Source organism: Sinohyriopsis cumingii, chromosome 12 (genome assembly GCF_028554795.1).
Source record: "Sinohyriopsis cumingii isolate HCF-2022 chromosome 12, ASM2855479v2, whole genome shotgun sequence".
Taxonomy (NCBI): domain Eukaryota; kingdom Metazoa; phylum Mollusca; class Bivalvia; order Unionida; family Unionidae; genus Sinohyriopsis; species Sinohyriopsis cumingii.
This window is the reverse complement of record NC_142972.1, coordinates 109,376,762-109,389,383: the sequence shown is the minus strand read 5'-3', so window position 1 is coordinate 109,389,383 and position 12,622 is coordinate 109,376,762. Positions and strand designations below refer to the sequence as shown.

The following is a 12,622-nucleotide window of genomic DNA, read 5'->3' as shown; positions in this document are numbered from 1 at the left end:
CATCGCTTTTGCATCCGTCAGGTTTGACACGCACATCATCACTTTTCATGATAGGTGTAGTAGTAGTAGTAATGAGAACAAAGTTCCCATGATGCTTTACTGCATCGCTCTTATTGCAAGGCACAGTATCGCACTCCCCTAGAGAATCACCGAACTTGAACTGTGCATGTCTGAACTTGTTTTGTGTTTCTCTGAAGATATTCATCTTGTTCGCTTGGTCTTGGTAGTCACAATGAACTACTGATCTTGGACATTGTCCCTTTTTATACTAGTCGCAATGAAGTCTCAAACTTGTACAGCGTTCATTTTTTTATGTCTAGTTTTTGAAGTCTTCCTTTTTTCTTCCTGGACAACGATACTACCTTCTCTAAGGTACCGTCATAATTGTACCGTAGTGTAATGGGTGGAACGGCCATAGAAAGGTAAGGACAGTGCGGAAACCATCGAGTATGTTCCAGAATAGTTGAATCTTTATAGATACATAGATCCATTCGTAACTTCAGACCGCAACTGAAACACTGTACCTCGTATCCCAATCCAGTCTCAGGTCCCAAGTAGACAAATCCTGTTCTAGCTAAGACGTTCGAAGTAGGTAATCCTTCCCTATCCGTGGGCCATTTTTGAAACGTTTCCAATCGACGGGCACAATCACAATAGTCAGGCAAGAAAACTAGAAAATGGTAGGGTTTGAACTTGGAGTTCTCATTTGGCTTCTCACTCAATTCTTGCTGTGGCGAAGTCATCCTTCTTGTTGGTGGTTATCCTCTTACAATCAATTTTTTATACCGACATATCCGTACGGTAAAGTGAAGTGGTTGGAAAGACACACCCACTTCTGGTACACAATTTGATAAACTTTTTCCAAGGGTCGACTGACGATTTGGTGAGTGGGTAAACGCACAATCTCGTTCGGTTGGTAGGTGCACAATCTCGTTCGGTTGGTAGGTGGTCACTTTAAAGTTTCCATCCTCTCCTGACTGCAAGGCTTCTTTCAATACGCCAAAGTTCACCACTCAACTGGTGCGATAACGGAGAGTCAATCCTTTCACTTTACCCTCCGTGTTCACTTCTCCTTGTTTGTCCCGGTATTCGCAGCCGTAATTTTGAGGACTTCCACTAGCGAAACTTAAAATCTTCTCGTCGCAGTGATCGTCTGTTCGGGCTCCTAAACGGTCTCCTTCGATGTCAGGGTGATGTTGACCCGGGCGATCGATGTAAATGCAACTGTCTGTGTCAAAGTACAGGACGCGATCCCCTAACAGTTCTAAAGCGTCGTACTATTTTAAGCGAGAATGGGCTGTCACGTAAGCTGCAATAACGACATTTCTAAATTCGTCGGTTTGTACAAAGTCCAGATCTTCTTCGTAATTGACTAAGATCAAATCTTCACGAACGACGTCAACGTGTTTCATGTATTTGGTTTTGTCGTGAATCATCTGGAAGTACCGGTGTAACAGGCAATAGTATACCCCCAGTCCGGAGTATACCTGGGGTTAAAGCGGCCTAGGCTAGATTATACCCGGGTATATTATGGCCTGGGCCAATTTATACCCTGGGGTATATTATGACCTAGGCCAATTCATACCCCTCGGGCCAAATTATACCCCCATGATATCAATAGTGTTGATATACACAATAATTATTTAATTTTTCAACATTTTATTGAGAATTCAGCTTTATCAGTTAAGTTAAGTGACATGTTTCAGTCGTACTCGTCTGTCAAGGTATATACATACAAGATAAGATTATATATATATATATATATATATATATATATATATATATATATATATATATATATATATATATATATATATATACTTTTCATGTCCAGAGACAGTGTTAATCATGTGGTACACTATCGTGGTAGTGTCAACGCACAACAATTTGAGTTTTTTGTGGGAAACTTGAAGAAGGAATCAAGAATCGTGATACAATATATACCTCACATTCTTCCAGTCCAATTGTATTGATTAACTATTATATTTCCAACACTCCCATCAATATGTTCTAGTTTTTAAATCACAATGGTATTCTTATTTCTTTAAGCTGAAGCTAAAACATACCTCAATAAACTCAGAACAGGCAGTGATGATTGTTGTTCATGTTTTCCTGCTACAAGTAAAGACTAGAAAGATAAGTAAATATTAATTTAATATACAAGTGGGGCATATTCTGGCCTGAAGGGGTATGGTCTGGATCAGGCTATTTTACACCCCCCGGCATATTTTAGCCTAGGACACTTTATCCCCCGGATATTCTGGCCTGGGCCAAATTATAACCCGGGTTTAACCTGGGCAGGGGTTAATTTGACCTGCTACACCGGGAAGGTTCTGTCAAATATTCCATCTTGGGTAAACACGGTCGTTGTGCCATTTTGCCCCACAAGCAATCAAACATCACTTTGGCAAACGATCGCCTGCCTTCGTTTTTCTCGATGTGGTCTAAAGTGATTCCTTCTTGTTCCCAGTATTTCTCTTTGAATGTCATTTGGTCTTTGGGAGTGTGACACCAGGAAGGATATCTACTGGCGTCTTGTTTCAGTTTCAAAAAGGCATCCACGTAGTCTGCGAAAATGCCTTTCTGAGTTTGGTCGCCCCTGTGGTATTTCTTTGTCTTGGGAAAGTGGTAAATTTCGTATACTTCTAACAGCTGGTATCCCATGTCCAGAGCTCTGAACAATTCCACGCTGACCCAGGTTCCCGTCAAGGCACGTTCTTCCTGGGTGTGCTGACAAGGTTGGTCTTGCTTACTCGTGTCAGCACAAGTACGACATAAGGGAAACATCAATTTTCCTTGGCAATGGCGGGGTAATACGGGATGGTACAAGTCCATGGGAGGTAAAACTTTGCACTTGATCAAGCCTTCGTATTGTCGAATGTGGTCCAGGTCAATGTGTTCCGTCAGTAATTGCGGGTGCTCTGCAGGAAAACGACAATATTTGCACACGTAGGGATACATCGAACACACGTCCAAGAATTTGATTTCTTCTCCTTTCTCTTCATTAGCGTGGTACAGCAAACAGGTGGCATTTGTTCGTCCTCCGTACAAACTATCCCTGTGGTTCCGGGGGTCCATCAGCTTGTAACTTTCTACGATACGTTTAAACTCGGGATCGGGATCGGTTTTCAAACGGTGATTGTACTCATGTTCCCACATTTCCACCACTTGGTATCCTTGCTGTTCTAACTTAAAGCATCGCTGATATGTGGCCTGGTACAAGTCTTCCATGGCTCGTTGTAAAAACTGATTTTAGTGCCAAGTTCAGGGTAACAGACGGGACATCCGTGAAATAAGCAGCCGTTGAACTCGAACACGATCTTGGGGTTTTCTAAGTCCCAACCATCTACCGAATACGTTCCGATGGTCTTTTCTCCCCCTCCGTTGCGGGCGTGCTGAATCCATTTTCTTTTCTTGTCGCACAAGTAATGTAACCAGCGTAGGGCTTTAACCGAATACTGGCGTTTGACAATAATGGTCGTTTGAGGGCTAGGGTATTTTTCAGGCATGAATCGTTGGCGGTACGCTAAGGAACACACTTTGGCAATGGTGCAGCCTTCTTTCATACTGGCGTTTGACAAAAATGGTCGTTTGAGGGCTAATGGTAGCCAGGGTATTTTTCAGGCATGAATCGTTGGCGGTACACTAAGGAACACGCTTTGGGAATGGTGCAGCCTTCTTTCATACAATCAACCTCTCCGTGTTCCATGAAATAGTTCTCGAATTTTTCCACAGCAACGCCGTAAAATGTTCACGTCGGAACGACAATACTTTAACATTTCTTCCTGAAAGTCGAAGTGGTTTGAGGCTTGAGCCTGGTACCAAGTGTAGAAAGCTTCTCGTTGTTCGGTACGCATGTTTCGGGGTCGTAGTGGTCAGCCTCAGGCAAATGGAGTAGAACGGCATGTTGATTGGCTTCGGTATTGAAAAAGTGTGGAAAGTAACCTTTGGCCATTTCTGTCATTCCAAACGTCTTAGGCATTCGACTCAAAGGTATGGCCAAATAGCTCATCGAAACTGTCCATTGTATCCGGAGAAATCGTGGGCCATCACCGTGGAATGGCGATGACAACGTTCGATGTCCTCTTGGCTCTACGTCTCGTCGATGGGGTCTAGGATCCATTGAGTGAATTCGGCCAGTGTGTTCGGTCCTCGAAAGATTTTTTCACGTACTCCAGGAATCTAAAATGCAGTGAGGGCAATGACTGAAGATAGGTTCTTGTATGTACTTTTCGCACACTCGATGAACCACGCAGAAATTAGGAATGTGAATGCCAGTCTTTTGCATGCATTCGAAATCGAAAAAGATGAAATTCTCTTTCTTCTGGTCATCTTCCTCTTGTTGTTGTTGGTATATTTGAATGTACCATTGGTGTTCCAAGTCCACAATTTGGTAACAAATGTGACATCGTTTCTTTCCTGAACATACGTATGCCTTGGCATTATTGGTAAGTATGCCTTGTCCACAAGTGGGACACAATCTCAGCAGTTGACAAGCACATTTCTTCTGTGAACCTTGCGTCTTTAGATGTTGTTGATAACAGGTAGGGCTGACAAACGTGCGCAGACAAGTTGAACAAGGCACTGGTCCTTCGCTCAGACAGGATGGAGAGGCCAAACATCCTGAGCATTTTGATCCACAATGTTTGTGTTGCTCTCGATTGTTATAACCATAGTCACATTTCTTACAGTAATAACCGTATCCCAGGAATGCGGTGATACTGGTAATGGTATCGAAATGTCCATCGTGATAATAGACGTGAAAGTATTGTACGTCTTGGAAATCTTTGCCTCGAAACAGCCAAGTCCTTCTCACTTCTTGAGGGTGTACTTTCAAGGTGCAGCATGGAGCTAGGACATCTTGCAATTGTTGCATTTCAGGAATGCCACAGGAGGTGTCTTTGAACAGGCCGACCTGTTGTAACAGGAGTTCTGCTTCACTTCGTTGTTTGGCTCGGTCCGATTTTCGTATTTTCTCCCAGATCCTTTTCCATTATTCTGTGTTGTTCTTTATGGCATACGTACTTCCCATCACGATGGCACGGGCTAAACACATCTGGTCTTGAGAGTTGTTAATTTGGACGTTTCTACTCTTAAAGCTGCGAAGGTCGTCCACCAATAACAGCTTTTTGCGTCCTGTCGGTGAGGAAGAGACACGTGGGTCATGAACAGTGTCTCTTTTCCATCGGTGATGCGAAACTTGTCATTGGATCGTTGCACGTGTTGAATCTTGTCCATGACTTTGGAGGGTGTCAATTCTGCTAGGTTGATAAACTCGATCCAAACAGGGGATTTCAAGCTGTCGTGATGAATGGAAAGTCTCAAACGATCGTCTTCTTTGGCTTGACATTGGTGTTTCAATGTGGTTAACAAAGAATCCCACACCTCGGTAATGAAGTCCTCCGCTTTCTCCAGTGGTACGTGGGACTTTAAATCTTTTAACTTCACTATATAGGCGTAAACCGTGGTTCTAAATTTTCTAGAGGAGCGCTTTTCCGACTCTCGAATGTGATAGTAATTTTTAGGGTTTACTGGTGAACTTTGGTTAGGTGAAGACTCTCTGGGTCTGGATTCTGGTTCACTCATGTCATCTTCAAATTCACTGGCATGAATTTGTGCCAAAACTTAGCTACTGTACGAGGCGATCAATCACGTTTCGGCCTCTTACTTTCTTTTTATTTCTTCACGAACTGATGCAATTGTTTCATCTTGACTGCAAAAAGTCAAATGACTACATTTTAAACACCATGGACCACTTTATATCTATGGTAGACCGGCGTATATATAAAGGGTATGTGTTTGACCTCTCAATATTCATTTCACTCTCAAAACGAGCAGAAAGATGGAAGAGCCTACACAGATCGAATTTTTGATCAGAGCTTTGCGAAGTGTCATCAGAAAATGTTCTTCAGACAAGCCGACGGACTACTCTCCCTCCTTTCGAGATAAAAGTCAAAATACTTGCTATATTTGTAAGAAGAAAGAGCATTGGTCTTCAGAGTGTCCAGACCGTCAAAAAAGCTAAACAGATGCTAGAAGTGACAAAAGTTAAGATACCTGTTATCATTGTCAAGAAAAAGGACATTGTTCTTCATATTGCTATAAGAAACAACAGGAGCAAGAAGAAGAAGGAGAAGAGAGGGATTATGTGGGTGAAGAAGAAGAGGAAGAACCCAGGCACGTGCAGAAAGAGAAACATGAGAAGAAAAGAAGGGAAGAAAGTGAGGAAGAAGTGGAGGAAAAGACTGCGAAAGTGATGAAATTTAAAAAAAAAACAGAGACAGTGAAGACAGACAAAGAGGAAGCCTTTGAACGTTTTTAAAAGTGTTGTGTTGTGAATTGGATTGTACAATTTTTACCAGAAAAGACAAGGCATAAAACGTAAGTGTCTCATGGTTTTGATTTTTAGAATAGGAACCTACACTCACGCACTCCTACATTCACACATAGAATATGGGTAAAAAGGGCTTTTTGAGTTTTAATTGATGTTGGCTATTAAAATACTATCTCTTTTCGAGAGAAGTGGGTGTTCCTGAAAAGGGCCTTTGGGTTTATGTTTCTTTAAACAACAAACTTAGGAACCAATCAACTTTAACTCCCTTAAGGCTTTGCCACGGCTAAGACCTACTTCTGAAGTGCCTCCTGTCAATGATGATTCGGTAGAAATCACTGAGGGTGGTCACAGGGTTGGGTTGTTTAGCTCTGGAAGGTCTTGTTCTCTTCGTTTGTAATAAAGAAGTCTGATACATTTGTTTCAGACTTCTTAACTCTGCTAAAATGTCTAAAAGTACCGTCATCGTTTGACTTTCACTACCTTTTTTCTTAGTTGCTTCTTCCAGTCGTTTCCTTCTTGCCTCTTCTTCTTGCTGTTGTTGCTGAAGGAGAAAAGCTTGTTCTGCTTCCTTTTGCTGCCGTAAAAATTTTTTAGATTCTTCTTTCTGTCTCTGTTTAAAATTCTCCACGTGAGGTAAAGAAGGAGAAGGTGGCGAAGGTACTGGTTCCGGAACAAATTCTTGCGAAAGAAAATAGACAAAATCCCAATTAAAATTAACCTCTTCTGGAAGTAGGTCTGTGCTGACTTTTGTAGTCGATGCTATTCCATCGCTTTTCGTCTCCACAGCCGGTGCACCCCAATTCATCGTCTTCTTAGTTTCCGTCATGTTTTAAAACTGTAGCATGGATTGACTGTGCACAGACGCTAGCGCCTCTATATAGGGAATGTTACGTCACAGACTGCTCTCATCGTATTGGACGACTGAATCTGTGTGGTGACTGAATTTTGTAACGCGTGTTTGGATTGGTGAATGAACTCAATCCGTTTCGATTCCCCTTCCCCTATAAATAACCGCAGTTCGCTGCATTCCTTCACGTGTTCTCGTCACAAGATGTGGACCAACGTAGAATCCTCTACTCTCGTATCTTCAATGCTGTTCCGTACGGGCTTACGCATGTATGTCAGATTATTGTGGACCATTGTCAGGATGACGGATACAAGCGTTTAGAAAAGAAGAATTTATGTGGAGAGACAATGCTGTTTGAAGAGGGTTCTGATTTACGGACCAGAAGTCAGACAACGTTCTAGAAAAACAAGAAGGCCTATGTCATGCCCTCTATGTTAAAGGAATAATGTTAACTTAAACCCAAAATCCCTTTTCAGGGCCACTCATATGTCTCGAAAAGAAATGACTTTCTTGCCTCCCCCCAACACAAATCATTTTTAATGTTGTATAAGTGTTTTTCTCTTCTCTGTGTTATATCTGTACACCCTGCTCTTTGCTCAGTATTGTGACGTCACCTTCCCCTAATTGCCACATTTTTACCAATCTCCCCTACCGTGACGTCAAACGCTATACAGACTCCACTGGTAAACAGACCCAATATTCCCCATGTTCAATTCCCATTTGTGCTCTATATCGTCCCAGGGTGTTTCTGCTTCTTTGTTCTCATTTGCCCTACGGTACAACCCCCATGTTAAATTCACCGTTGCCCCACGGTACAAAACCCTGTTTTCCCTTATATGCTCTTATTTGCCCCACTGCACTACTTCTGTATCTTGAGGACCTGAGTTGATATGTATTTGCCGCTTGAACGAGTTCAGGGACCTGACCCATTCCATCTGCTTTCGCAGACTCCAAGCTGTTAGATATTCTGTCCTCTGATTCTGGGTAACCTTTTTCCTGTCTCGTCCACTGTATGGACATTCATGTTCTGGATATTCATTGGTTATCTGGGCGATTGGACCGGACTGCTTCATCATAGGCCTATTAGAAGACGCGTATCACTTTGATTCGAGGCGAACATTCGTGGATATCTTAGCGGTCCGGGGAGATAAACTGTATTATATACTTTTCTGATATTTTAGTGTATATCACAATTCCTAAAAATATATAATTTGTATATTACACGCATCATATATATTACTGCCATAATGGTCCGGAGATATAAACCCATTACTCACGTTGCCTAGCAACCCCCTACTTTGCTCATTTCTATGTCCCAAAACGAGGACCGATAGTTGACTTTATCGGAGGCGATCAAGATATATGATCTCTTTACACCGTTTACAACTGTACAGATAATCCTGGACACCTATTTATTAAACAAATCATAGGACACTCTGACGACATTTACGTTCAATTGTATAAGAATTTAATCAAACCTTGATATTGATGTTGAGGTTTCTGGATAGATGTTACTCCGTTAGAACTAAGCAAGACCTGAAAAAGTTTCCCTGTTGCGTGCGTAATTCTCGTACTCATGACAGGTGATTAAGTAGTTTTATTTTTATATGTTATGTGACTGAATAGTTCGTATATAATTGAGGCTGGATTCAAGCTAAGTGGAAGCTAATTCATAATGTATTGTGATTGGGTATCAAACTAAATCGTCCTTTTAATTCCAATATACCATTTTCATTTCTTCGAAAAGTGTTCGAAATTTAAACCGAAATTTGCAAGCGACCAAATTATCACCCATTGAATTTATCTCATATATACGCGAGTGACACAATACCACTTTCTACATGGGATCTGTTCTATGTTGGTCAATATAAGTTTTTATTTCTAAAAAATATATCGAACTAGCGTTATTATCTGTTAAACAAAATTACTAATTAAATACATGAAGAAATGACATTTATGGAAGACATACTTTAAAGTTACACTACAGCCAACAGTATTTTCCGATGTCCTATATACAATGCAAGGTCAAGGTAACCATGAGATCTGAGTTATAGGTATTTCGTTAAAATCCAAAAACTGGATGGAATTTAGCTAATAACTCTTTATAATCATTTCATGTGTGGTTCCAGTTATGTTTCTTCCATGTGAATACCAAATGTCAAACCCGTACTTTCAGGATACTAATATTGTTTCCCCCCCCCCACACACACACAGATGTATGCAGTTAAGTTTGTATGACTAATTTATTTTGATCCTGAATCGGTTGCTATATTTAAAGCAGGACTATATGTAATTAATTTTAGTACATCTTATATCTGAGTTAAACTTTCGATTTTCTATATCTTTATAAGCATTTTTCTATTCTTTTTCCAGCCTTTGTATCAATATTCCTTATACATCTGACATATCTTTTTTCTTTTTACCTGGACTTTAAGTAAACCATAGCATCGTTTTTTATTGTTTCCTTATGAATCACATTATTCTGAACCATATGAGCCATTTGAACTAACGAGTTGTCTTTACTGCGCCAGCAACAACAACAGGAATTTCTTTGTTAATAATTTATTTTACCGATACATAATGCCTGCCATCAACAAGTTATTGTTATATTGTACCAAAGGCATTTACCCGTATTTAACTTCGCCATACTCACTTATACTACAATGCTAACTTTGGGAGTACTCACGTCTGTCAAGAGTCGAGTGTTTGGAACACATTTGATGAAATAAGTGCAGTACTTTAGTAGTGAAAGTACCGCCGGAATATCTAATTCTTCGGGGAGATTCGTTTTCTGGTCAAGTCCCTTGGGCATAAAAACTTTAGCTATCTCGTATGGATCTGTTTCCCATTTCGAAATGTCCGAGTTCATCCAGTTGATTGACCGTTTGTCTGGTTCACTGTGAACAGATAGAATTTCATCTAACCATACATCACAAATGTTGAAGGGACAGTTTATCATCCATTTGGCGGGATTTTGTCCTGTGGCTCGTTTTAGAAAGATGTTCTTTGATGAACAAGTGTTGCATTCAATTGCACCATTTGATCCACGCCAAAAGCTATGAACCCTTTGCTTTATATTTTCGTGTAATTTATTAACTCCAGTATCAATAAATGGGTGCAGACCTTCCTTCAATATAATTAAAGCGTCAACGCACTTCAACCAATTTTTGTATTCTCTGTCGTTAAACCTCTGTGGCAGGCTCATGTTTCTGATATCCTGTGGAAAAATATAGTGAATAATAACAAGATAAAACCATGATAATTATTCTTTAAAAATAGAATAAAAAAAAACTAAAGGTAAAGACTCAAAATGTATGACTGTGAGTTGCACAAAATAAAGAAAACAAAACTACGTAAAATATACAAGAAAACACAACACCAACAAATTCATAATGTGAAACCTTGAATGTTCTTGTTCGATAGTCTGTATAGACATATAGTATTTCTGATATTGATTTCACTAATACTGCAGCTGACTTCTTTATGCAAATTTACACAATGTCCACAGATGAATGATTCATAGCTTTAATACATGACAACAACGAATGCAATGGTAAATCAACACCGGATGGAACCCGCATTAACACATAGTGTACATTTGACATCGACGGGTGGTGTTAATTATGTATAGCTTTCTACGGTGGTTAGAGACCCTTGCTAAAGTCATATTCAGTGCCCTCCGTCGATGTATTTCTTGCACAAGATGATACTGCAGGGTCTTTTTACAGCTAGCATATTTGCGATTTTATTATCCAGGACGTCATATCAGGATAAAACACGATTGAATATTTGTCTTTGTCAAAATTATTTCTTGTTTGCCACAAACTACATTTGTTTGAACATTTCACGCATGAAGAGTTGAGAATCTCTTTTCTTTATTATACAATCAGTTGATGCTAGAGATCTTAATCTTGACATGGAAGTTCACGTCTGTTATTTCTAGCTATGCACTTGGCATAATGTCTTAATAACCTGTGGATAGGTCAAATCAAAGAAACAGTCTGATGATCTTTTAAAAGAGAGACAGACAGACAGAAACATAGATAGACACAGCCAGTCTAACATAAACTAGGGCATACAGATAAGACAGTGGAACATATTCTAGGAATAGGAACATAAATAATTCTTATTTAATGAACAGACTTGTGGATAAATCAGATTAAAGAACCTATGTCTAGATATTTATGGAGAGAAGGAGATCGACCAAGTCAAACAAATTCTATAGAAAATAGCCAAGACATTGGAGATAAATTCTGCTAATTATAAAATTAGATGGGCAGTAATTAAACCAAATTAAAGATACCCTTTAAAGATAGAATAGTATCGATTTTTTTAGTGGACCGACCTGTGGACAATTCAATATTTGTTAAAAGCGCTATCAATAGATCTCTTTTTTTTTGGGGGGGGATCAAAATTAACATTTGGTAAATAGTTCAGAGTAGCAATTGGGGATATACATGGTCTCAGTCAAAATGTAACGTTACAAAATTTAAACCATCCATACTATTAAAGTTATTATATTATAAAAAATAAAGCTAAAAGTACCCATCGTATTAATATGATGGAATTGCATGGTCTCAAGGGGAAAGGTAATGTAAACAGAATTCATAGTAATAACATGATCAGGCAGTCTGGGCTCAAAAGGGAAATGGTATGTGAAAAAACGTTGACACTTACTGAAATAACACACAATGTAATTGACCAATGTCCACACGTACTGATGAGCACCTGCATCTACTGACCAACACTCAAACATACAGACCAGTATCCAAGGATACTATCGAATGATCAATGTTACCGACCATCATCTACTCCTTCTGATAAACACACAGTTTAACCGACCAGTACCATTATATGCTGACCAGTACACACCACCTGATCAACACCCATGCTTACTATCCAATATATTGTGTCACTCATTAGCACATTCAACTACTGAGGAGCACGTACACCTACTCACCATCACCGTCATTTACAGACCAACACGCAATTTTGCTAAGCAATGTACAGCGTTGCAGAACGGCATACAAGCATGCTAACCAACATTTTCACGTACAAATATGAATAAAGGCACGACGTAAGCACGGGGCGAGGGTAAAGTAGGGAGTATTCATATCTAATTTTAGACAGATAATCAGCAACCGACACTCACATTTTACAAACAAAACAGAGGAAGGGAACCCCCTTGGACAGAATGTAGATTACCCAATATAAATGTGTAAAAAGCATTGCATAGATACCAGAGTATGTCGGCAAAACAGAGGAAGGGAACCCCCTTGGACAGAATGTAGATTACCCAATATAAATGTGTAAAAAGCATTGCAGAGATACCAGAGTATGTCGGCAATGCTGGTTAACTTACAAATATTCTACTGATGTTATAAATAGGTGTAGTCAAGGGAATCAACTATATATATATATATATATATATATATATATAT

General features: G+C 39.8%; 1 protein-coding gene across 1 annotated transcript in view; it reads right to left on the bottom strand.

Annotated features, from left to right (window-relative positions):
* Positions 1-10,394, bottom strand: part of LOC149787236 (uncharacterized) — a 30,895-nt gene extending 20,501 nt beyond the window's left edge. Inside the window, exon 1 of the mRNA XM_089976074.1 lies at positions 9,868-10,394. Within this exon, the coding sequence (XP_089832200.1) occupies positions 9,868-10,386 (519 nt within the window). The 5' untranslated portion in view covers positions 10,387-10,394. The remainder of the gene's footprint in view (positions 1-9,867) is intronic.
* Between the last annotated feature and the right edge of the window lie 2,228 nt (positions 10,395-12,622).